This window comes from Monodelphis domestica, chromosome 1 (genome assembly GCF_027887165.1).
Source record: "Monodelphis domestica isolate mMonDom1 chromosome 1, mMonDom1.pri, whole genome shotgun sequence".
Classification (NCBI taxonomy): Eukaryota; Metazoa; Chordata; class Mammalia; order Didelphimorphia; family Didelphidae; genus Monodelphis; species Monodelphis domestica.
In genome coordinates, this window is record NC_077227.1 from 599,975,739 (window position 1) to 600,002,202 (window position 26,464).

At 45.2% G+C, this 26,464-nt stretch overlaps 1 protein-coding gene across 1 annotated transcript; it reads left to right on the forward strand.

The window, feature by feature from the left end:
* On the forward strand, positions 1–24,710 carry GPAT2 (glycerol-3-phosphate acyltransferase 2, mitochondrial). Its single transcript, XM_007476541.3, has 22 exons — positions 1–324; positions 10,610–10,728; positions 11,006–11,119; positions 11,973–12,046; positions 14,316–14,420; positions 15,191–15,319; positions 16,473–16,572; positions 16,908–17,044; positions 17,599–17,698; positions 17,801–18,013; positions 18,350–18,460; positions 18,742–18,827; positions 19,269–19,387; positions 20,358–20,428; positions 20,640–20,898; positions 21,028–21,176; positions 21,277–21,354; positions 21,789–21,920; positions 22,004–22,124; positions 22,824–22,889; positions 23,248–23,303; positions 23,891–24,710. The coding sequence occupies exons 2-22, from the start codon at positions 10,699–10,701 to the stop codon at positions 24,005–24,007; spliced, it is 2,367 nt and encodes a 788-aa protein (XP_007476603.1). The 5' UTR covers positions 1–324; positions 10,610–10,698; the 3' UTR covers positions 24,008–24,710.
* The last annotated feature ends 1,754 nt before the right edge of the window (positions 24,711–26,464 follow it).

The following is a 26,464-nucleotide window of genomic DNA, read 5'->3' on the forward strand; positions in this document are numbered from 1 at the left end:
CCTCATATCTCCCTCCCCTTCTTCTACAACTCCTCTCCCCTCCTCTACTCCTTTTCCTTTCTTCTTTCCCCTCCCCCCTTTCTCCCCTACCTACTACTCTCCCCTATCTTCTTTCCTCTCTCCTCTTTCTTCTCCACCAGTCCACAGGTGGGTGGGGTGGGTACTCCTCTTGAGCCCAGAGAAGGGCAGGGTGGAGTTGGAAACTCGAATGCCCATTGGCTGCTTCAACTGTCAGTCAGCATGTGCCTCCCCTCCAGCCTCACTTTCAGCCTCCTTCCTGCGGGCACCGCTTTGTTCTGGGTGGGGAGGCAAGAGCTGGGGCAGGTGAGCTTGGGGCCCCGGGGACATGGTGAGGGGGCGGCATTAAAGGGGCCCCCAGGGCTTCCACTGGGGTTCAGACCCTGCGCTAGGTTTGGGCACACAGAGGCACTGGGGAACACAGGGGCTTGCCCTCAGAGAGCTTCCACTCATACTGAGTAAGTTAGTGAAGCCCTCTCCCGACTTTTACTATTCTAGGATTCCCCACACACACACACACCCGGAGGAAGTTCGAATGAATTTTAATGGAATCCGGGTCCCACTCGGAGAAATGTGCTAGGGAGGATACCCCTACCCTGCTTTGCCTGGCTAGGAAAACCCAACCCGGACCAGCTAGCAGGCTGGCTCGTGAGTTGATTTGCCCGGACGCTGAGGGAATCGAAGTGGGGCTACTGTTGGGGCAATTGATCCAGCTTTCTGGGGCTTGGAAGGAAATGACCTTGCTTTTGTATTCATCTTTCCTTTTTTCTTTCTTGCCTCTTTGTCCCTCAACCAAAGGAGAATGCCTAGATCTGGTTCTTCCAAACCTAAGAATCTTGGCTGCTTCAAAAAATATTACTAATGGCTCAAATTTACATAGCACAGATGAGGAAACAGAACCAGAAATATGGAGAGCACAAATATTACCTTTTTTTATGAAGAAGCAGACCTAAAGAAATGTAGATAGCACAAATGTTCCCTATTTTATAGATGAGGAAACAAGCCTAGAGAAATGTAGATAGCTCAAATGTTCCCCATTTTATAGATGAGGAAACAAACTTGGAGAAATGTAGATAGCACAAATATTCCCTATTTTATAGATGAGGAAAAACCTAGAGAAATGTAGATAGCACAAATATTCCCCATTTTATAGATGAGGAAACAAGCCTAGAGAAATGTAGATAGCATAAATATTTCCTATTTTATAGATGAGGAAACTCCTAGAGAAAGTAGATAGTACAAATGTTCCCCATTTTATAGATGAGGAAACAAACCTAGAGAAATGTAAATAGCATGAGTATTTCCTATTTTATAGATGAGGACACTGACCCAGAGAATCTAAGTGATTTAACCTCTCCAAGACCATATATTTATTAAACATCAGAGCCAGGTTTCTAATAAGATTCCAATGCTTTGACTTTTTCTTCTCTACTGCCAACTTGCCTCTGTCTCCTTAAAGCCTTCAACTTCATTGCCCCAAATGACCTAGAGAGAGAGATGTAGAAATTATTAAAAGACTCTTCTCTGGACCTCAAGGGAGTGTGATGATGTTTGAGGCAATAATAGTAAAAATAGCTGCCTTTTTAAAAAATAATGCTTTAAGCTTTACATAGTCCTTTGCATGGATTAACTCATTTGAGACTGCTTAGATTTCTGGGAGGAAGGTGCTATAGGTTTTATTTCTATTTGTAGGTAAGGATATTGATGCCCAGGGAAATTAAGTGATTTGCTGATGGTAACACAGCCAGTTAATATTACAGGTAGAATATGAACCTGTTGTCTTCTTGACTCCAAATCTGGCCTTTGACCAGATCATCCATCCTGAGGCCACAATCTTAGAGCTGCTTATGTGCTGTCCCAAAGCAAAGTTAGAGTTAAATGGAAGGAGAGTTTGACAGTCTTAAGCATCTTTTTAACTTTTTACTAACCTTTTCTAATCTGATTTTGGACATTATTTAATCTAACTCTAGCTTTTAACAAATGAAGAAAATGGCCCAAAGAAGGGGATGATTTGTTCAATGGCATACAGATATTAAGTAACAGAATTGGAATTTAAACCCATATACTTGACTCCATTTCCTGTGCTCTTTCCACTCTACTAGGATGCCATTCTAGTGTAACTTTTGTCCCTACCTAGGCTAGAGGATTTGGAAGAATCTGAGTACCCTTGGTATGAATAGTGGCAAAAAAGGATAGAGGGTTTCCCACCCCATTAATTCTGGGGTATAGACCCATTTAGGGATTAGTATAAGGACAGACTCATGGAGGTTGGTCTATGGTTCCAGGTCAAGGGCTGTTCTTCTTGCCTTGGGAGAATGGTTTTTAATATAAATATTCTTCATTTAATGAATTGGGAGTAAAGAAAGAAGGGCATTTAATATGAGGGAAATGTTCCAGACCCGAAATCAATAAAATATTTTACGTTATTCATTTGTCCAAATGAGACATTGAGGGAATTAGTTCCTTCCGTTGAGTAGGTTCATTCCCATGTTATAAGGATGAAGAGTGGTGAAGGTGGAGAGAAAGGATCTGTTACTAAGGAAGCGAGGTTTTTTTTTCTTCCTCAGTGTGAGAACCCTGACTGGCTTATCCAGGGATTCAACTTACATACAGGCATGACAGTCTTCTGCTATAACCAGATTTCTATAATTCAATATGGAAATTTGGAGGTCAGCTAGGTGACTAGTTGGGTTGAGAGCCAGGCCTAGAGATGACAGGGCCTGGGTTCAAATATGACCTCAGACATTTCCCAACTGTGTGACTATGGGCACTTAACCCCCATTGCCTTGCCCTTGCTGCTCTTCTAACTTGGAGCCAACCAATATACAGTATTGAGTCTTAAAAAGTAGAAATTTTGCTATAATGCTTTCTATCCTATCCTTCACACTGATGATTAATTATCTTTCTTATGTATAACTCTTTTAAAAAAACTCAATTAGCTCTCCTTACCTATTGAGTAAAGTTCTACTTCTTTTCCATGATGTAATATTCAAGGCCTTCCAAAATCGAACACCAGACTACCTTTCCAAACTTACTCTTATGCATGTTCTGTGCCCCCATTCAATCTAGACATTGTCTTTTGAACTTGCCCTGCTTCTCTGCCTTTGTTATGTCTATTCTCCATTCCTCCCTGCTCCCTGCTTTACCAGTTGAATTCCTGTTGCATCTTTAAAGCCCCACTCAGATGCCACCTCCACCAGGAACCTTTCCCTGATCGATCCCCTGAGAAGTAGTGTTTCCCCTTGGAGTTCTCATAGGACTCTACTCTGTTCTTCTACCTCCATTATGCAATTATCTTGTTTCACCTGAGTTTATGTTTTATCCTTGATTCACTGCTGCTTGATGACAGGAAATCTGGCTTATGTAAACTTTGTATCTGCCCCTGTGCTTAGAGTATAGTAGGCACCTAATTGGTGTTTGAATGCCTTTTAAGAAGTGGGGAAGGCATTAGGAGCAGGCTATCTGAAGCCTGATAGTTTCCCCTGCAATGTGACAGCCCTGCCCCCTACTCAGAGGAGTGTACTTTGCTCCTTTATCCGGCATTGTCCAGGTTCTTCATAAGGTAGAGGGATTCAGTCTAGGAAAGGTGGGAAGGAGCAGGGAGGAAATGAGCTTGGTTAGATTAGTTGTACAAGGGTTTTGGTTTTAGCAAGCAAATATTTGATTCAATTCAGTTCATCAAACATTGAACTAGGGAAGTAGTGAGAAAAAAGATGAGAGAGGGGTTTAGTGGAGGTTGAAATGTGTAAATTATTTTGTAAGTAAGTTTGGGGGAGATCTTTTGAGGGATAGGCAGTAAAAACCTTATTGAATTTATTGAGTATGTAAGATACCCCACCTGGTACAGTGGTAAGGTTAAGGCATCACTCTGTTGGACTGTTGGGAGTCCAGACAAGGAGCTTTCAGCTTGGTTGGGGGATGAACATAAGCACATTGAAAGATACCTAATAATACAGTAAGAAGTGGTAGAGATGATAAGTACTCGTGGGTGGAATTGAGAGATGAAAGAAAAGGATTAAGGAAGGCTTGATAGGCCTTTCTAGGCCTGTGGGGTAGGATTTGGATAGGAAAAAGAGGGGGAGAGCATTCCATGCTGGGGAATGTTACATATAAAATTACTGGGAGAAGAATGAGTAGGACATATTGGGTAGCTTTAAGTTAGCCAGACTAGATCATATAAGGTAATGGAGGAAGAAAAAAATAGGAAAAATATTTTAAGGACTAGATTATAGAGATCCTTGAATGTCAGTCCAAAGAATCTGGATTTTGTCTTCTAAATAGCTGTGTAGAATAATTGGAATTGGGAAGTATCATCTGTAAAATGGGGAAAATAATAGCACTTCCTTCAAAGAGTTATTATGAAGAACAAATGATTAACCTATGTAAAGCACTTTGCAAATATAAATGCTTGTATAAATGCAAGCTACTCTTGCTATTAATAATAATGATGAACAATAGGGGCCCATTGCAGGGAAACATACTTCCAAACCTCAGTTTTTCAGCTTTGACATCTTATTTTCATATTTTGAGCTGGAGAAGAAGACAGGAGAGCTCATGCTTGAATACTTGGATTAGTTTAGTTAGAGGAGGTTTGAGATAAAGGGGAGAATTGAGGAGCCTGGAAAAGACTTTCTTGTCTCTCCAATTAGGATATGTGCATTTTGACAGTGCCTCTGCAATAAATGTAAAATACCCCATCTGGTACAGTGGTAGGCACCCCAAACCACTGAATGTTAGAGATAGAAGGAACATAAGAGAGCATCTAGTCTAATCTTCCATTTTACAGAGAGAGAAACTAAGACTGAAATGAAATTATTTTCTCAAGCAAAGATAAGTCTAGTCAGTGCCAGGGCTATAACCAGGTTGGGGTGGGAGTTAGAATATACTTTGTTTACACTGCTGTTACTACACTTCCCTCCACCCTCAAGCAAATTTCTCTTCCTTTGAAGTTCACCATTCAAATCTTTTATACAGTCTAAATCCTGTTGCCACTTACCTACCAGCTCCTTTCTTAATGAGTTCAGTAGCTAGTTTATAGCAGTCCTCTCCAGTTCAATTCCTTCCTACTTACTAGGGGACTTCAGAATGCATGATAATTCTCAAACACCATGACATCTCAGTTCCTTACTCAGTAAATAGCAGCTCCCTCTTTCCTCCAAGATCAAATATGAATTCCTATATTTGTCATTTAAAGCTTTTCACAGCCTAGCCTCACTTGGTGTTTCCAGCCATTTCACACATTTCTACTGTACTCGTTGGTCCAGCCAAACTCTCCTTGGTTCTCACACGTGAAAGCTAACTATCTCCCATCTCAGCCTTTGCACTGACTGTACCCCATGCTTGGAATATATTCTGTCTTGAATCCCACTCTGGGTATCCCTGGTTCCCTCCTTGACTCAAATCAAGCCTTCCTGAACTTCCTAGCACCTCATACACCCCACCCCTCCAGAGGTTACCTTGCATCTGTTTTGGGTGTGTTTTATATGTTTTGCTTTTGCCAGTATATGGTACACAATTAGTATTTAAAAATGTTTGTGGATTAATTGATTGATTGGTTCCCCAGTTAGCATTCTTTTCACTGCCTGCCTTAGAAATGTTAAGAAAATGTTTATTGATTTAAAGAATAAATTAATCTATTGCTCACCCTGAGGCATAGATAAAAGAAGGGATGAGGACAGGACCTAGATGGTTTTTCCTCCTGAGAGAAATGATCCTAACCTTTTTTCCTCTGTTCTGTCATTTGTCTAGCTAGTCTAGGATAGTTTCTTTATTCTGTTCCCTCTTTCCATCCCCTTACTTTTATTCCCTCCAGGTCCCATGTCTGAGCCCTTGGGTCAGTTCTACCAGCCAGGCCTTGTGTCTCTCACTGTGGACCAGGGATAGAAAAAAGTATAGGTGGGAGAAACCAGTTTTCCTACTTATATGGAACTGCTGAAAGTGTAGGTGTTCTCTCCTGAGGACTGGATTGGTGTTGGTTCATGCTATATATATATATATTTTTTTAATTTAATTTATTTAGTCAATTTAGAACATTATTCCTTGGTTATCAGAATTATATTATTTCCCTCCCTCCCCTCTCCCTGCCCTTCCGCAGCCAACCTGCAATTTCATTGGGTATTACATGTGTCCTTGATCAAAACCTATTTCCATGTTGTTGGTATTTGCATTAGGATGTTCATTTAGAGTCTGCATACCCAACCATATCCCCTCAGCACATGTATTGAAGCAATCATTTTTTCTTCTGTGTTTCTACTCCCACAGTTTTTCCTCTGAATGCAGATAGTGTTTTTTTCTCATAGATTGCTCCAAGTTGTTCAGATCACTGCTTTGCCACTAATGGAGAAGTCCATTACATTCCAATGTACCATAGTATATCGGTCTCTGTGTATAATGTTCTACTGGTTCTGCTCCTTTCATTCTACATCAATTCCTGGAGGTCGTTCCAGTTCCCATGGAATTCCTCCAGTTTATTATTCCTTTGAGTATGTTGAGCACCAACATATACCACAATTTGTTCAGCCATTCCCTAATTGAAGGGCATCCCCTCATTTTCCAATTTTTTTGCCATCACAAAGAGCGCAACTATGAATATTCTTGTACAAGTCTGTTTCCTTATTATCTTTTTAGGGTACAAACCCAGCAGAGCTATGACTGGATTAAAGGGAAGACAGTCTTTTCTTTTAACACCCTTTGGCATAGTTCCAAAGTGCCCTCCAGAATGGTTGGATCAATTCAATATTCCACCAGCAATGCATTAATATCCCAACTTTACCACATCCCCTCCAGCATTCATTACTTTCTTTTGCTGTCATGTTAGCCAATCTGTTAGGTGTGAGGTGATACCTCAGAGTTGTTTTGATTTGCATCTCTCTGATTATAAGATATTTAGAACACTTTTTCATGTGCTTATTAATAGTTTTGGTTCCTTTAACTGAAAATTGCCTATTTATGTCCCTTTCCCATTTATCAATTGGAGAATGCCTTGATTTTTTTGTACAATTGGTTTAGTTCTTTATAAATTTGAGTAATTAGAACTTTGTCAGAGGTTTTTGTTATGAAGATTGTTTTTCAATTGGTTGCTTCCCTTCTAATTTTGGTTGCATTGGTTTTGTTTGTACAAAAACTTTTTAATTTGATGTAATCAAAATTATTGATTTTACATTTTGTGATTTTTTTCCTACCCCTTGCTTGGTTTTAAAGTCTTTCCTTTCCCAAAGATTTGACATGTATACTGTTTTATGTTCATCTAATTTGCTTATAGTTTCCTTCTTTATATTCAAGTCATTCACCCATTCTGAGTTTATCTTGGCATAGGGTGTAAGATGTTGATCCAAACCTAATCTCTCCCATACTGTCTTCCAATTTTCCCAGCAGTTTTTATCAAATAGTGGATTTTAGTCCCAAAAGCTGAGATCTTTGGGTTTATCATAGACTGTCTTGCTGAGGTCACTTACCCCAAGTCTATTCCACTGGTCCTCCTCTTTATCTCTTAGACAGTACCAAATGGTTTTGATGACCACTGCTTTATAGTTATAGTTTGAGATCTGGGACTGCAAGTCCTCCTTCCTTCACATTTTTTTTTCATGATTTCTCTGGATATCCTTGATCTTTTGTTCTTCCAAATGAACTTTGTTATGTTTTTTTTTCTAATTCCATAAAGAAGTTTTTTGGTAGTTCAATGGGTACGGCACTGAATAAATAAATTAATTTGGGTAGGATTGTAATTTTTATTATGTTAGCTCATGAGCAATCAATGTTTTTCCAATTGTTTAGATCTAGTTTTAGTTGTGTGGAGAGTGTTTTGTAGTTGTGTTCATATAGTTCCTCTGTTTGTCTCAGCAGATAGATTCCTAAGTATTTTATATTGTCTAGAGTGATTTTAAATGGAAGTTCTCCTTCTAATTCTTGCTGCTGAGATGTGTTGGAGATATATAGAAATGCTGATGACTTATGTGGGTTTATTTTGTATCCTGCAACTTTGCTAAAGTTGTTGATTATTTCCACTAGTTTTTTGGTTAATTCTTTAGGACTCTTTAAGTAGACCATCATATCATACTCAAAGAGTGATACCTTGGTCTCTTCATTGCCAATTTTAATACTTTCAATTTCTTTTCCTTCTCTAATTGCTATAGCTAGTGTTTCTAGTATAATGTTATAATAGAGGTGATAATGGGCATCCTTGTTTCACTCCTGATCTCATTGGGAAGACTTCTAGTTTATCCCCATTGCAGATGATATTTGCTGATAGTTTTAGATATATACTGTTTATTAAAGGAAAGGCCCTTCTATTCCTATACTTTCTAGTGTTTTCAATAGGAATGGGTGTTGTATTTTGTCTAAGGCTGTTTCTGCGTCTATTGAGATGATCATGTGATTTTTGTCAGTTTGCTTGTTAATATGGTCAATTATGTGGATGGTTTTCCTAATATTGAACCATCCTTGCATTCCTGGTATGAATCCTACCTGGTCATAGTGAGTAACCTTCGTGATCACTTGCTGGAGTCTTTTTGCTAGTGTCCTATTTAAGATTTTTGCATCTATATTCATTAAGGAGATTGGTCTATAGTTTTCTTCTCTGTTTTTGACCTTCCTGGTTTGGGTATCAGTGCCATATTTGTGTCGTAAAATGAATTTGGTAGAACTCCTTCTTTGCTTATTCTGTCAAATATTTTCTATAATATTGGGATTACTTGTTCTTTGAATGTTTGATAGAATTTATTTTTGAATCCATCTGGACCTGAGGATTTTTTTCTTAGGGAGTTTTTTGATGGTTTGTTCAATTTCTTTTTCTGTTATGGGGTTGCTTAGGTAATCTGTTCCTACCTCTGTTAGTCTAGGCAATTTATATTTTTGTAAACATTCATCCATATCACCTAGATTGCCATATTTTTCTCCATATAATTGGACATAATACTTTTTAATGATTGCCTTAATTTCCTCTTCATTAGAGGTGAGGTCTCCCTTTTTATCTTGGATATGGTCAGTTTGGTTTTCTTCTTTCCTTTTTTTTAATTAGATTGACCGGTACTTTGTCTATTTTAATTGTTTTTCCAAAGTACCAGCTTATAGTCTCATTTATTAAATCAATAGCTCTGTGACTTTCAATTTTATTAATTTCTCCTTTGATTTTTAGGACCTCTAGTTTAGTCTTCATCTGAGGATTTTTAATTTGTTCACTTTCTAGTTTTTAAATTTGCATGCCCAATTCATTGACCTCTGTCCTCTCTAGTTTGTTAATATATGAACTCAAGGATATAAATTTCCCCCTGAGTACTGCTTTGGCTGCATCCCATAGGTTTTGAAAGGATGTTTCATCATTGTCATTTTCTTCATTGAAATTATTAATTATTTCTATGATTTGTTCTTTAATTGATTTTGGAGAATCATATTATTTAATTTCCAATTAATTTTTGATTTGCCTCTCCATGTACCCTTACTAATTATTACTTTCATTGCATTGTGGTCTGATAAAGTTGCATTTATTATTTCTGCTCTTTTGCACTGTTTCCAATGTTTTTATGCCCTAATACATGGTCAATTTTTGTGAATGTACCATGTGCTGCTGAAAAGTTGTATTCCTTTTTGTCTTTATTTTTCTCCACATATCTACTAACTCTAATTTTTATAAGATTTCATTCACTTCTCTTACCTCTTTCATATTTATTTTTTGCTTTGATTTATCTAGTTCTGATAGAGGAAGGTTCAGGTCTCCAACTAGTATAGTTTTTCTATCTATTTCCTCCTTGAGCTCCACTAGCTTCTCCTTTAGAAATTTGGATGCTATGCCATTTGGTGCATACATGTTGAGTACTGATATTTCCTCCTTGTCTATACTGCCTTTTATTGGGATCTAATTACCTTCCCTATCTCTTTTAATCAGATCTATTTTTTCTTTGGCTTTGTTAGATAGCATGATTATGACTCCTGTCTTCTTTTCATCAGTTGATGCCCAATAGAATTGACTCTGTCCTCTTACTTTGACCCTATCAGTATCTACCTTTCTCATGTGTGTTTCTTGTAGACAGTATATGGTAGGGTTTTGGATTCTAATCCACTCTGCTAGTTGCTTGCGTTTTATAGGTGAGTTCATTCCATTCACATTCAGAGTTATGATTACCAGCTGTGTATTTCCCAGCATTTTGATTTCTACTCCTAGTCCTGCCTTTTCTTCTTTCACTGTTTCCTTCTACACCAATGTTTTGTTTTTTAATCAATTCCCCTAATTCCCACCCTTATTTTACTTCCTTTTCTACCCCCTCCTTTTGTGCTACATATTTTAGAGTTTTTCTCTTCATTGGACAAATAGCCTGCCCCCCCTAGGACCATTTATTACCCTGATTGGGGTTTTGGCCCCCTTTTCCATCCAGTGAATCCTCTATATCTCTTAATCATCCTCCTAGACTCTTCAGGAGTAGGGGAATGCTCTGTTGTATTCTCTCCCTAAGTCCCATTTCCTTCTGGAAAAGGGGCTTTGATAGCACAGAGGATATAATGGAGAGAGAGTCATTCTGGGGAGGATTTGGTTTTTCATTTCCTGTCCTGAGGTACTGTAAAAGCTATGACCCCAGCTCTACCCCTTCTCTCTCTCCAGGACAGACCTCTTGAGACTGGAGCTTTCCTAGGATTTCCAACCCTTCTCCACTCCCAGGACTTTATCAGGGAGCTCCAAGTTGGTGCCACATGGGGAGTAAACCTCAGAGTAATAAGGAGGTATGTAGTAAGGGAAGATGGGGCTAGGGCATGGGAGTTCTCATTTACTGTTGTTCTCTTTTACTCCCACCCCCAAGTCTTTTGCAGTGCCCCTCATTGGCCTCCACCACCCAAGGACCCTTGGCCCTTTTCCTTTGGAACCCTCTGCCCTGGTTAAAGGTCAAATTGGAAGCCAAGGGTACCAGAAATCCTGCCTTGTTTTCCTCCCAGACCTCAGAGCTGTCCTTTTACCAGTTGGCTCCTTGCATGTAATTCTGTTTTCATTTTCCTTTGCCAGGCCAGCATGTGGCCCAAAGGCTTTGGGGTGAAGCTGGAAACCATCACCCCATTCCTGGGGAAGTATCGTCCTTTTGTGGGACGCTGCTGCCAGACCTGTACTCCTAAAAGCTGGGTAAGAGTTTTTCAGGTCCACAGGTAGTGGGATACCTTGGGAAAGGGCTAGCAGGAATTGGAAGCATAACAAGTGGGGAGAGATAGAAATGCTCAGTTGCTCTAGGAAATGGAGGACCTAGCTATTTTTTCGTGTGGTCATTCTTGTTTCTAACCCTTCATGAAGCTACAGTAAAACTGATCACATATAAATTTTCTGTGATCCAGGAGACTGTGGTCAGGAGTTGAGGGTTGAGAAAAGGTAGGGCCAAGTTTATAAAATAAAGGCTTAATACCGACAACCAAAACCAAGAAGGAGGGAAGGAAACAAGTACTTGTGAAGGGCCTGCTTTGTGCTAGGCACTGCTAAGCAATTTACAAATATTTTCTCATTTGAACTTTACAACAACCTGGGGAGGAAGGGGGGATATTGAAAATTGAAGCAGACAGAGGTTAAGTGACTTGTCCATGGCCACATAGCTAGTAAAGGTCTGAGGCTGTATTCAGACTCAAGTCTTTTGACTCCAGGCCCAGTACTCCACTCTCTGTGTCACCTTGCTGCCTCTGGGCAAGAAGAAAGTAGAGTATGGAATATTCATGAATGCTGGGCTATCTCTGTAGAGTTGTCTGTGACAGACATAACCTATGGCATATGCACATACACACAACCACTGTTTCCAAGCATGGGACATTTCCAATCATTTCCAAATAGACCTCTCTGAGGCAATGAAACCAGGTCTTAGAATGTGGCCGGGTGGAAGCACATTCCCTGGGGTGGCATGGAGAGGAAGAGAGTGGGATATTTCTTTGGGGCTAGGGAAGCCTCTAGCTAGAGGAATCTTCATCTCACACCCTACCCCATTTTGGTGTCCTAGGAGTCCCTTTTCCACAAAAACATTGCTGCTTTGGGCTTTTACAATGTGATCCTGGTGACTGAAGAGAATACCAGGTAACGTGTCAGGGGTCCAAGGATGATAGAGTGTCACAATGGTTCAAAAACCAAACAAATAGTGCCAGGTGTTGGAAAGGTTAGGTGGTTTCCCTGCCTGGGCTTCTCTTTCAGTCAATTAACAAGCACTTATTAGTTCCCTACTATGTGCCAAGCATTATAGTAGGCTCTGGAGATACAAATAAAAAAAATTGCTTATGTTCTCTTGGGGAGGGATGGGTACTTGTTCAAATGATAAGTATATACAGAATATAAATCAAATAAATAAGATGTGATTTTGGAAGGGGCAGGGGAGGCACCAACAATTGGAGATATAAAGAGATGGTACTTGAACTGAGTTTTGAAGAGAAATAGGGGTTCTTTTTGAGTATTTAATAATATTTTATTTCTTTTCCTCAATTACATGAAAAAACAATTGTTTAACCTTTGTTTGTTTGTTTGAGCCAAATCCTCACCCTCCCTCTTCTGCCTCCTGAATTAGGTAAAGGTGAGAAGGGAAAACATTCCAGACATGGGGGACAAATAGCTTATACAAATACATAGAAGTGGGATAGAAAAAGAATAGAAAGTGTATCAAAGAGAATACAATAATAGCTTATCAGTTTGGAAAGATTGGTTTGAGCCAGATTGTGAGGCTTATTAAATTACAAACAGAGGAGTTTGTATTTTTATCCTAAAAGCAATAGGGAGCTACTGAAGCTTCTTGAATACTTGAGAGATATATTCAGAATTGAGTTTTAGGAATAGCAATGCTATGACTTCATATTTATAACTGATATATTACTTGTCTTCATAAGGGGTAGGTGAGGGAGGAAGATATTTTGGAAACAATATTTTTTAAATGAATATTAAAAATGTTTTATATAAAGGAATAGACTAGAGAGGGTAGAGATGAGATTGAAATGAAACAAGTTAGGCAGCCACTGCAGTAATCCAGAGGCGAAATAACCTAAGGGAACACCTTTGAGTGGTGACAAAGTGGTAGAGAATTTGGCAAGGGATTGTATGCAGTCAAGGCTAACTCCACAGGGACAAACTTAGAGGCCTGGAAGGACAGTGGCACCCTCAGCAAAAAAATAGTAGGGAAAGATAATGTTTGGTTTCGGCTATAGTCTGCCTGGATGCCTCTGGGTGGTTGAATCTTGTCCTTAATAATGGAAGAGGATCAAAATGACATCACTGTGCTAGGATCAATGTACAGTATGTCCATCTGTGGCCAATCAGACCACTACAAGATCGGGAGGCTCTGCCACAGGTTGGGCACAAATAGCTTGGATGAACATATAGGATGGAGATGTGACTGCAATTCTGATTTGCTCATAGAGGACAGCTCCTCCTTTGAGGTGGGCACTGAGTGGACCTTTTCCAGGGTCTCCCTTATCTCCCAGGCAGGACCAGAACTTTTAGAAAGGCCTGTAAAAGGTTCTTGTATTGCTTCTTCTGACCTCAGAGGAAGTGCGTCTGGGATATCCCAGCAAAATTGTTGGGGAGGCTTCTATAAATGCTGGTCTGTAGCTCGGGAGAAAGAGGATCATTGCAAGTCAGTTTGGAAGTAATCTGCCGCGAGATGATAGTCAGATCTATGGAGGCCAATGGAAGCATCAGTGGAAAGGGAACAGAGAGGAGAGAAGAGGGCCCTGTGGAGAGGGAGGGTTGTGAGGAATGACACCAGAAAAAAAGACCCAAAAGGATCAGGTCAGTCATAGGAAGAGAACTGTTACAGTCCAGTGAAAGACTGAGGGAGCAAAGGCCAGGCCACCCGATCAGAGGTTGCAGAGAAGGCAGGAAGCCTGAAAAATGAGAAAAGGCCACAAGATTTAGCGGTAAGAGACAGCTGATTACCTTGGGGGAGAAGTTTCACTTTGAGTGCAGGGATGGAGTCCAGATTGCAGGTGAGAAGTGAGATGAGAAGAACTGGAAGCAATGACTGTAGACATTGGGCAGGGGAGGGAGGGAGAAAATAACTAGCTTGAGAGTCAAATAGAGATTTTTCTCAGGGAGTTAATGGGTTTGGATAAATTGAAAATTAGGGCTTTCCCCCTCGGCATTGGGGGAATACATGTGCCACCTGCCCTGTTCCAGCAAGCCCAGTGGGAAGCAGTACAAAGACCTTGTCATTGATAAAGAGATGGTTTGTCCTCACTCCCAGGGAAGAGAAGCTGATCAGAGGCCTCTGAGGGTGGGAGCGGGAGGTATGTTCAGTTGTATATAATCTCCTCCAGTGTTTCCTTCCACCCCAATGCTGAACTTGTGGGGTGCCTCCCTCCAGGTACCGGGGCTGGTTGGTACGAAGGCTTTGCTACTTCCTGTGTGCAATGGACTGGAAGATCACTCCCACCCCAGACACAGGGGAGAAGATTTTGGGCAGCAAGTGGTGAGGATGGTTCTTGGCCTTGCCCTGGGGTAGGCCTAACATGGAACACTTGGTTAAACAATGATTTCTTGTGCCTTGGTTGTTACTCATTTGTCTTCCCCTTCTGACCTAATGCCATTCTCTTTCTCCTTTAAAAAAATGGAGGAGGGGAAAGCCAGGTGGCTCAATGGATTGAGAGCCAGGCCTAGAAATAGGAGGTCTTGGGTTCAAATATGACCTCAGACACTTCCTAGTTCTATGTGACCCTGGGTAAGTCCCTTAACCCCCATTGCCTAGCTCTTACCACTCTCCTGCTTTGGAACCAATACACAGTATCGATTCTAAGAGAGAAGGTAAGGGTTTAAAAAAAATGGAATAGTCTGTGGCACCAAGCAGATAGACTTCTTACCCTCTGTGGTTCACAATGTCTAAGGAATATTAACCCTGGCTGTGCTGTTGTTGGACAGTAACTCCTAAACATTCTGGTAAAACTCGGGAAAAGATTGTGGCAATAAGAGGGAGGACTTGAAGCTAGGAGCCAGGAATCTAGGGTTCTGTGCTGGGGTCTGCCTTTCAGGCTTCCCCTTTCCTCATCTCTCTTGGTTCCCTTTGGATAATGAAGACTCTGATGTTGATCCCTTTCTTTCTGTCTAGGAAGCTAAACAAGATTCTTTAATAAGTGTTACAAAATGCTTTGAGATCCCTTCTGCCATCCATGTGTGCTTTCCCAAGGCAGAGGATTGCTGTTGTCTTTCTCTCTCACAAATCCTGACCCCCAGCTCTTTTCCTAGGATACAAGAAATCCTCTCAGGGAGGGCCCCTGGAGGAGCAGGTGAAGGCCCCAAGCCCAGCTCTTTGAGGAGAGATGTACAGCATATTTTGGGCCAGATTCAGGCCTCAATCTACCCCTTTATGCTCAGGTAAATCTCCTACACAGTCTGAGTAGAGATCCCAGGACCTGTGAAAATAATCTGGGATAAGGGGTGAGGCAGATAGCCTTCAGTTCAAAATCAAACCAACCCTTCCTCTCTGGTGAGAAAAGATACTGGGAATAGAAGGCATTTAACTTAAGAGCAGGTGAGTCTTAAATAACCAGGAATATTGCCTCCTGGGTCTTCTCATCACTCTTGCTCCTGTCTGCTTGGACTTTTTCACTCTCTGCTGGGGGGGGGGGACTGGAAAATAGAGTGCAGGGAGGGAGGGGCTGGCCTCAGAGGGAACACTGAACCTGGGTCCAAGCCTCTGCTGCTATTAGTTCTAGGACTGTCATAAAGCCCTTTTGCTTCTGAGAGCCTCAGTTTCCTCATCTGTCAAGTGCAGGTAAAAATACTTGCACCTCCTATATCACAGGGCCATGATGAGAATAATTTCTTGTAAACTGTGAAAAGTCTTATGTAAGCATGAGCTGTGATTATTCTGCTAGAGCAAAAGCTGACATCCTATAGCGCTGCTGCTGCTAGTCCCTGCCTTCCTACCATCTCTAGCTGAGAAAGGGCTTGAGATGCAGGAGGCCAGACCCTGTGGATGCTGAGCCCCCTACTCAGAAGGAGCTGCATGAGTTTGTAGGCAGCAGTGAGTTGGGGGGCAGAGAGGATGAAAATTGGAGCTTCCTTTTTCTGTACATACCAGAAGAAAGACAGAACTTCAGGGCTCCTGGAGTAGAGTTTGTTTGTTTGTTTTAAACCCTTACCTTCCGTCTTAAAATCAATACTTTGTATGGTTTCCAAGGCAGAAGAGTGGTAAGGGCTAGGCAGTTGAGGTTAAACTTGCCCAGGGTCATATAGCCAGAAAGTGTCTAAGTTTACATTTGAATCCAGGACCTCCCATCTCTAGGTTCTCTATCCACTGAGCCACCTAACTGCCCCTTTTGGTAATGTTTTTAATGTTTGGTACTGTACATTCCCTGATAAGTGGTGAGCGGGGAGAGGGGAGGATCTGGTTTTTTGGGGTCCTGGTCTATGGGAATCTCCATTATTATATACTTTGCTCTTCTATCACCATCTGGCCTTTCTTGCTTGTCCTAACCATGTTTCTGTTCCTGGTCCCCGTCTTTCTTCCCCTCCCTCTCACCAGGATATTCAGCTGGGCTCTGCTCAAGTTCTTAAATTGCATCTTCCTCAATGTGCAGCTTCACCAAGGTCAGCTGGCTATGGTCCGCCAGGCTGCACAGGTGGTAAGTGTTTTTGTTGAGAAGCTTGTATCCCCATCCCTGAACTCACATTTTCCCCATTGCTGTCAACCCTTGTGGGCTCTTGTTCTTTCCCACATTCTGTTGAGAGTGATACAGGAAGCTCTTTCTCTTCTAATAAAGGCCATTTTTGTGTCGAAATTTGGAGACTTAAGTTCTTTGGTTAAGGGAGAACTCCTGAACTGCTACTTGCTTTCAATCAGATGCTACTAGGTTCCTCCTTCTAGGGTGACTGTGGGTGGATAGGTGAAGGAAGGCAGATTGGCCAATGTCCTACCCTCACCATTCTTCTGACTCCTATAACCTTCTTTTTCTTACAGAAGGATACACCGCTCATCTTTCTCTCTACCCACAAATCATGTTTGGATGGGCTCCTATTGCCTTTCCTGCTGCTCTCCCAGGGCCTGGGGGTCTTGCGAGTGGCCTGGGAACCTCAGTCTTACTCTCCAGCTCTGAGGTGAATGTTCTTTTCCCTCTCTACCCCATCACCTGGTGGATGAGAGAGCCCTCAGAGGAGTCTATGGTCACACACAACTTTAGGATAGGATAGAGAAAGGGATAAAAATATTTCTGGAGATGTAAAGGGGAATTTGAATCTAAAGATTTCTTAGAAACTTCCCTATTGGAAATTATTCTCCTTTCTGTTGATTCCTTTTGACACTTAGCCAATTTCCTTTAAGCCCTTTCTACCCTGTTATCACACTGCAGAAGCTAGACATAAAATAAAAAAAATATTTCATTCCTCCATCTACAGAAACTGATCCAATTTGGTGCTTGGCTACACTTTGGGTCCAAACCAGGGCCTGAGTGTTTTCTCTAGACTACAAGGGTCTGGCCTCCATTGTTTCTGGTCCTGAGAACCTTGAGGAGAGAAGACATAGCAAGGGGGTTGGGTTTGTCTGGGGTAGACCCAGAGTAATATTAAATCAAATGTGGATATGAGTCACTCTGCTTCCTTCCTTTGGAGGTTAAATTTATTTCTCTGCATAGGTTTTCTCTATGTATCCTTAGGGCTCTGCTGAGACATCTGGGTGGCCTTTTCATGCCCCCGGAGGCTAACTTCTTCCTGGACAACCCCAAAGGGATACTCCCCAGGGCTGTTCTCAGTGCAGTAAGTGCCCAGTCAGTTAGTGGCTAACTGGGAGGATGGGGTGTCCAGACTCAGAGAGCTGAGCACTCATAGAACTCTCTTCACCCACCTTGAACTCTGCAGGCTATAGAACAGCTCCTGGCAAGCAAGCAGCCCCTGCTCATCTTCTTGGAAGATCCTCCTGGGGCTGTGGGACCCCGCCTATCTTCCCATGGCCAGGCCTGGCTGGGACTGGTACTGCAGGCATTCCGAGAAGGCACCATCCCTGATGCAGCCTTAGTGCCTGTGGGTATTGGCTATGATCTGGCCCCTGATGTGCAGCATGCTGGCCCATGGGTGAGTACTTCCTTTATCAGGACTTGCCTTTCTTCCTCCTTCTCCCTAATCTAACCACCCCTAGGAGTAGAGAGGATACAGCTGCAAGTCCAGGGGAAGTTTCTACCCTCTGGCTAAAAGGGACCGAGATGAACAGATGAGCCCTGCTGTCAAATTCATGGACAAGCCCTATGTTGGAAACGATGGGGTTATGGAGGCAGGAGTTTGCCCTGAATCTCAGAGAAGCAAGGGATGGTCAAGTTCCCCCCATTTGCTGTTATAGCAGAACCAGTGTTCTTTTCCTGGGCCAACCAGACAGGTAATTTATATTTGGCCTATTTGTGTCTCCCTCTATAGGCTTCATCTTGTCCCCTGGGACTGTGGTGGTGGGCTCTGGCTGTATTTCGAGGCTTGAGAGGTCGTCGGGGCTGTGCTCGAATAGACTTTGCACAGCCCTTCTCCCTGCAGGTATGGAGCATAGGGAAAGTGAGAGACCTAGAAATTCAAAACAAAATCTCAGACCTGAGATTGGGTGGCTTTAGGGATTGGAATTTGGGGCATTTGTCCAATTCCAAGTCCCAAAAGTATCTATCATGATGCATTGGCCTTAGAACCCTGCTGCTCCTCTCATGGAGGTGAGTTTTAAGATTTTCTGGAGGTTCTGTTACTCACAGTTCACCTACAGGTCATGTTGTGGGATACTGGGTGAGAGAGAGAGTGGGAATCATCAGACTCTTTGTCCTGGATAGGAATACTCAGTCAACACCTGGAGTCGTGGTAGGAGCAAAGGGCAATCTCTAGAGCAGCTCCTGTTGCAGACTGTGCTTGGACACTGGTAAGCAAAAAGTATATCAGTTTGGCCTTAGGAAGCCTTGGGTAGAAGTGGGCCTCCCCAAGTCCCCTTTGCTTTCCAGCCATTCTTTAGTTTCTCCTTGATTGTATTTTTGAGGAAAATGAAGATTGAATAGACTGAAAAGGGGGTCATAGAAAACCCAATTTCCCTTAAACCACCTTCAGTTTCCACTCTTGACAAGTGTTGGTGATTTTCGGTCTTAGGGCCTGAGATTTCCCTGAGAATTCTAGGACTAGGAAGGGCTGAGCATTATTCTGCCAGAGTTCATCCCTCTGTCCTTGGGCAGGATGAGTGTCTTCTGCCATCACAGAGATGGAGGTGTAGTCCCTAACCTCCACTAGGAATGTATTTCTGAGTCCTTGACTCAGCCTGTCTATCCCGTGTGTTCCCCACTTCCAAAATCCCACTTTGTCTCTCTTGCAGGTCTGTTCTCCCTGATTGTGAGAAGCAGCAGGAGTGGACTCCCATGTCTGGGCCCTTCATGGCCCTGGAAGAAGAGGATCAGCTTCTTGTGAGCAGGCTGAGCCGCCACGTCCTGAGTGGTAAGGGAGGCTGGGAGGTTGGGAAAGACATGTCTGTTCTGATTCTGTTGTGTCCATGGGGCAACACCTTGCCTTTCTGCACAGGGGAGGCTGCCAGAGCCATGGTGAGATGGCCCCGAAATTCTAGTCTGTGCTCTCTACCTTTCACTCACCCCTGGGTTGGCAGAACAGGGAAATCAGACTCTGACAGGAAATATATTATTGGTAGCTCACAGGCTAATGGGGGAGAACACTTGCAAACAACTATGGACCAGAATGTGTATATACACACAGAGAACGGTGTGGGGTACATAGTGCTTGTATATATAAACATATGTTTATAAATATGAAATATTTCTATAAAATAAATACCTATAAACAAGATATCCCCAACGCTGTTCTGGGTGCTCTGCAGGGATTCCCAAGGGGAACAAGACATCATTTCTCATCTAGCCAGGGTCAAGATGTGGACATGTGAAACAAGGCCAAACATCACTGTGATTAGCCAGCCAGGTTGGCAGTCGTGCAGGGCAGTTTGTTGTCTAAATTTGAAAAAGGCAAGACTGTTAGAAGTAGAGCTGTTGGGAAATGAACCCCATCATTGCTTACACTCGGTAGACCTTGATGAATTTCAGCTTCATCAGAGTGTTCATTGAGTTGAGAGATGGGTAGGCTTCAGAGAGAAGAAACCCTCCAGTGTTCCTGACCTTAGGCCCGACCTTTGGCCCCTGTGGGCTGGCAGTTCTTTGAAGGCATTCCTGACAATAGGTGGGGCTCCTCCGGGTCATGGTATTTGTTGTCAAAGACCACAGTGGGAATGAGAATAGTCCCTTTTGCAAAGTTTCATTGAGGTTCCAGGATTTCGGTTTGAACCATAGTCGGCAGCCCCACCTGCCAAGCTAGGCTGTACCCCGGGAAGGACAGGGGGTGGGGAGGGGTGCAGAGGGGCTCCCCCTTCTCCATCATCTCTCAATCTCTTCTTTGCCTGCAGCCAGCATTGCCTGCTCAGCCGTGATGGCCACAGCAGTGATGGCAGCTCTGCTCCTGCACCGGCATCGAGAGGTAGAGGTTGTGTTGGGGGGGGGGGATACCCCCGGACATTTGCCTATTGCTCAGGGATTCAGGGCTGGGCATGTGCAGCAGTGGTTCTCCTGCCCTGGGTTTGATCTCAGGAAGGAGCATTCACTCCTTCCTGGAGCCTCTCCTGCTGGATTCTAGAGCATTTGTCCTTCTTCCCTGTGGGGAGTCTCAGCACCTCTCCTGCCTCCCCCAGGGAGTGTTCCTCTCCAGGCTCCTGGAAAACTTCTCGTGGCTAACAGAGGAGACTTTGCTTCGGGGTTTCGATGTGGGTTTCTCAGGACAGCTGCAGGATCTAGTGATGCATGGACTGTGCCTGCTGCACGGCAGTCTCTCCCTGTGGCTCCTGCCCCAGGGGGATGTCCTGGTGCTGCCCAGGGCCGGCCCCACACTTGCTCAGCTGGCCTTCCACAGTGCTGCTCTGCTGCCTGTCTTCCTTTGTGAGGCTGTGGGGGGTAAGTCCCCTGGTGTTGGGTGGGGGAGGCTCCCCCCCTTTCCCCCTACCTTGGGAGTGGCATTGGAACCTTTCTCTGTGCTGTGTTCTTTTCTCCCCGGTATCCTCCTTTCTCTCCTTCCCCCTCTAGCCTGTGCAGTCCGAGCCCTGCTGGCTGGTCGAGTGCCCCCAGAGGGACCCTGGGAGCTGCAGGGGGTGGAGCTGTTGAGCCAGCGGGAGCTTCATCGCCAGACTCTGCTGCTCCTGCACCTGCTTCCCCAGGACCTCCTCCTGCTGCAGGTCAGGCCGGCCAGCATCCTTGCCCTCAGCTCCGGCCCTGGCTCTGAGCTATGACTTTGGCCAGTCCCATGATGGCTCCTCTTTCTCCCTCTCTCCTCAGCCCTGCCAGTCATCCTACTTTTATTGCCAAGAGGTGCTAGATCGACTCATTCAGTGCGGTCTCCTTGTAGCAGAGGAGGTAAAGGCAAAGATGGATTGAAGGCAGGATCTTGGCCTCTAGAGGCCCAAGGCCACCCCCTCCTCACTCTTTCTGCCTCCAGTCTGGCTTTTCCCTTTCATTTTCTGGGTGACTTTAGAGTTAACTTGTTCCTCTAGGCTAAGGGCCTGAGAGAGACCCTGAAGGTCTGCTCTCCCATGAACAGATGTGATCAGAGGAAGTGGTGGATCAGAGGATCAGACCCTGGGACTGAGCTATCCCCCAGCATTCCTAGAAAGGACCTCTCCACAGGCATTTTCTGTGCACAGTACAGAACTTGCCTCCCCAACTAAGCCATGAGCATGTGGAGTGAACGAGTGAGCAGAGGATCAGGGCCTGGGTAGACGGTCCTCTGAAGTTCTGGGATGACACTCTGTCCTACCATTATATGAGCATCAACTCCCCCCTCCTCCCAGGCCCCTGGCACTCGGCTCACCTGTGATACAGGGAATTGGCGCTTTGGAGAGAAGATGCTTTGGCGATCAATGGAAGACTTCAGTGACAGTGATAGTGATTATGAGGATGGCACTGACAGTCGCTGCTTCAAGGTGTGATGACGCCCCAGACAGAGGAGCCGTGCTGGCACCCTCTTTGGGCACTATGGAAGACTCATGTCTCTTCCCCCCTCTAGCTCAGCCAGCAGCTGCGCTGCCCCGACTTCTTCCTCTTCCTGTGCCGGTTGCTCAGCCCCCTGCTCACAGCCTTTGCCCGAGCTGCAGCCTTCCTCCACCAGGGAAAACTGCCTGATACAGGTCAAGCCACCCCTTTTCCTCTTCTCCTGCCCCCTGCCCTCAGGTCCCTCTGAGCTCCCAGTCTGTGTCCCTGTGCCCTCCCTCTCCCACATTTCTCCATGTCCTGCCATGTCTGGGAGCCTGTTCTTGCTGTTGGCCTTGTACTGAAGCCCTCTGAGGTGGGGGAAACAGTAGGGCAGAGGTTCAGGCATATCAGGGAGGAGCTCGGCTCAGGAGGGGCTGTGGTGCCTCCTCTGTGTCTGGACTGGCCTGTTTCAGATCCTGGCTCTGCCTCTTACTAGTAATGGGAACTTGGACAAGTGACTTTACTTCTCTGGATATCAACCAGTCAGCAAGCATTTATTAAGTGATGTGCCAGGCCCTGGGCCAAGTGCTGGGCACACATTAGGGCAAAAATATGGTCCCTGCCCTCCAGGAGCTCACGCTCTCCTGAGGAAACTGTGTGCCAGTGACTGTGCACCCACAAAGTCTGTCCAGGGTAAACTGGAGGTCATTACAGAGGGATGGCACGAGCCGTGGAGGCAGGGGCCTCAGGAGTGGGCAGACCCCTTGCGGACAGTTGGATCAGAGCTGAGTCAGTCTGAGGATGGCCCAGGTGATCTCTGAACTCCCGTTCAGCTGTCAGGCTCCCTGTCCTCCTGGTGGAATGGGCTGCCCCTGGAGAGCCACACTAATTTGGGTTATGCCCTCTGTCAACAGAAGCAGGTTACACACAGCAGCTCCACCAGTTCCTGCTGAAGAAGGCCCAAGAGGATGGTTCCTTTGGTGAGTCCGGAGGAGTCAGTCTCCTCTCTTCCCAGGGTGTCCCCTTCCCAAAAGGCTGAGGCTGCTTCCCTCTGGGTTGGGATTTCAAGGCTAGGTTTCCTGGGCGACTGCTGTCACCTCTTGGCCACTGGAAGAATAGCACAGAGGGGAGTGCTCCCCCCCCCCCCAGCTTTGCTGCCTTCCCAGAATCCTGAGACTTACACCCTTCTTCCCCAGCTCCTGTTCCTTGGAGCTCTGTAGAGCTTCCAGCTAAGGGCAGAGAAGACACTTCATGTCAGGGCCCAGAGGCCTCCCTGGTGCAGTGGTGGGGACAAGGCAGCATCTCTCCACCCCCTAAGCTCTCTCTTTTCCCTTCCAGAGAGTACTGACCTGAGCCAGGCTCATAGTGCTGTGATGACCTTCAAAGATTTGGGAGTGAGTAGAGATGTGCCCCTCCCTTACCGCTCTCACTCCCCTACCCCTCTCTATCACAACACCATGAGGTTTAACCTCTCAAGAAAGTCTAATTTAAGTCAAACTCCCAGGTTTTTTTCATGCTTTGGATGTTACCCAAAGGCAAAACAGTACAGAAGGGCAGCTAGGTGGCTCAGTGATGAGAGGTCCTGAGTTAAAATCTGACCTCAGACACTTCCTAGCTGTGTGACCCTGGGCAAGTCACTTAACCCCCATCACCTAGCCCTTCCCACTCTTCTGCCTTGGGATCAATGCATGGTATTGGTTCTAAGATGACAGTTAAGAGGCTAAAAAGTTTAATCTAATTAAAAAAAACATAAAGGACTGATATATGCTGGGAGATGCTAGAGAAGATTGGAGTGGGATTGGGAAAACTTCAGGAGAACCCCACATGTCTACTTTGAAGCACTGGTGATTATGTCCCCTTAGAGATCTCCCTCCAGGCTTCTCGGGTGGTGCCACGAGCCTCACAGTACCCTGGGCCTCCTAGACTACTTTGTGTTTGGACTCCTGACAGCCAAGCTCCAGAGCTCTCTTCTTGCTTCCAGGTGCTGAAGGAACAGCCAGATTCCACAGGCTCCACCCTGCATTTGTCCCCGATCTTCACTACTCAGGAAAACCAGGAAAAACTGGAGAATTTCATCCGTCAGTTCATTTGTGGCTAGAAAGCCCAGAGTGAGGTGGGACTGGAATATCCTGTCCCAGCAAGAAGCAGTCTCCAGTCCCAGAACAATGAACCCTGAGCTGAGGAGAGTGGCTAAGTGTTGAGATTCAAATTGGTTATCCCATATTTAACAGATTATAAAAAGCCTCTTAGGTCTGAATTTGAGGTCCCATTGTTGTCTCTTTGTCTCCCCTCCATGGTCCCTCTAGCCAAGCATGCCCCATGACCCATGTTTAGAGAAGGTGCGCCCTCTCTCCCCAAGCCCAGCGTGTGCTCTTGATGTTACATAAATTCCTTAAGCCTTTCCCTTCCTCTTCTGTCTCCTGAGGCCCATCCCAGCAGGCCAGCTCCTGTCAGAGCCCCCAGCGGCAGCCTTCCCAGGAGGAGATGGTCAGCCCCGGCATTGTCCTGAATGAAGGCCCAGCGAGAAGCCGGGAGCTGCCCTCTTTGAAGGAGTGCTGTTGAGGAGCAGGGCTGTTCCCTTCTGGTTCTGATCAGTGCCCACAGGCAGCGCAGGGTGGGCAGAAGATGGATTTGGTATCAGGAGACGGAGATGGAATCTTGCTTCTAGTGCTTAGGAGTTGTGTGACCAGAGGCGAGTCACTGCACCTCCAAGGCCTTTGTTGCCATAATCTGTAAAATGGGATTGATATTTTTGCACTCATCTCAGAGGGCTGTTGGGAAAAAAGTGTTTTGCAAACCTTTATGTGCTTTATGAAAGTTATTGTCAAGAATGTGAGTGGAACCAGGGACCTTTTACCTTCCGGGCAAGCCTAGAGCCCCATCTGGCTGAGAGCGAGTCCTGGTGACTGACCAGACCAGGTTCTGGCCCCTGGTGGTCAGAAGCCCTTGATGCAGCAGCTTCCTCTGGGTCTGACTCCTTGCCATTGTGGAGGATGGAGCTCCTGGGTTCCAGGAGCATGGGTGCATCGCATATCCTTGTGGAAAATGATGGTGGCCCTCAGACCCTCTTCTGTAACAAGGGCAAGTTGCTGGGTCATCTGCTGCTTTTCCCTCTGAACCTTCTTTCTACACACTCCCCAGGGAATGGAAATGGGGCATCTCCCACGTGAAGGATGAACTGGGGAACCAGGGGTCCCCTTGGGGGTCTCTCACTGCCACCACCCATCAGTCAGACCTCAAAAGAGATGGAGCACTTCCTGCCAGAGTCTCTGCAGACATCTGGGCTAAGGAGACTAGCAGGGCAGGCCTCTGGCCTCAGGGAAGAGGCTAGATCACTGGGGGGATATTGCTGCCTTCCAGAGGGGAGCTCTGGAGGAAAAGTCCCATTTCCTGATGACCCCAGCAATGGGAGTCTCTGGGGCCCACAGCCAAGGCCTTTGCACTGGGAGCCACAGAAAGGAGCACCACCTTACAGAGCCATAGAGCCTATCCTCAGAAAGAGTCCTGCAGGCCTTGGCACCTGCCAGACACTCACCGAGGCCAGAGCAGCATGGTGCTGGGCACAGAGGGCAGGAGGAGTGCTGCTTACAGAGTGCCCCCCAGCTCTTAGGGGGTCTCCCTCAGCCAGATGTCACGCATCGTTTTAGCCCTATTTTACAGATGAGGAAACAGTTTCACAGGCATCTGGCAGCTTACCCAAGTCATACGGAGGTCTGGTCCCCTTCTGTGCTTTAAGTCATAGAGACAAACCTTTAGTCAATGAGCAGTGACAACTGTGTACCAAACATTGGGTAGTTGGGACACCAAGAAAGCAAAGGCAAGACAGAGCCCACCCTCAGGGGAAGGGAGAGGAAACAACAGGAGCTTCTGTCACTATAGAAAATGGATACAAGGGCAGCCAGGAGCTCAGTGGGCAGAAAGCAAGGCCTGGAGATGGGAGCCCCTGGGCCCTGGTTGGGTGAGGCTGGGCAAGTCCCTTCACCCCCATGGCCCAGTCCTTACCACTCTACTGTCTTGGAGCCAATGCTTCCTATAGATTCTATGGCCGAAGGGAAGGTTTTAAGTAAATAGCCACAAGATAATGGTAGGCCGGGGGAGGAGGCAGTAGCAGCCCAGGCCTCCTTGGAGGCCTCCTTTACCCAGGAAGATGACAGAGCCTGACAAGAAATAGAAATGGGTCTGTGGCTCGCTTCTCTGGGGGCTTTTCCTGGAGGGCATGGGGTCTGGGGTGGTGTGGGAGAAGGTCTGTGGTCTCCTGCCTGGGATGGCCACTGGCTTTGCCGTGACTGTTTCCTCCTGAGAGACCCTTCTGTTGTCTTTTCTGGTTGGAGGGTGTCTAAGCTCCAGAGAAGGGGGCCATCACTATACCTAAATACACAATGTCAAGAGCAGAACCTAATGCTCAGGCCTCAGGCTGCTGGGTGCTCCGGAGATAAACCATGCTAGAACTCACCTGGAGTGGAATGTGTGCCGCCAGGGCAATGGAGAGACTTTGGAAGTTTACTAGACATCCTTCCCCATCCCAGCCATCTTGCCTCTGATGCTTTCTGGAATC

What these genes read in the sequence shown, in the direction of transcription:
- GPAT2 (XM_007476541.3), top strand. Translation starts at nt 10,699, where the DNA reads ATGGGGAGTAAACCTCAGAGTAATAAGGAG. An exon ending in TCCGCCAGGCTGCACAGGTG is followed by an intron (nt 16,573 to 16,907) that starts GTAAGTGTTTTT and finishes TTTTTCTTACAG; the next exon opens with AAGGATACACCGCTCATCTT. An exon ending in CCAGGGCTGTTCTCAGTGCA is followed by an intron (nt 17,699 to 17,800) that starts GTAAGTGCCCAG and finishes TGAACTCTGCAG; the next exon opens with GCTATAGAACAGCTCCTGGC.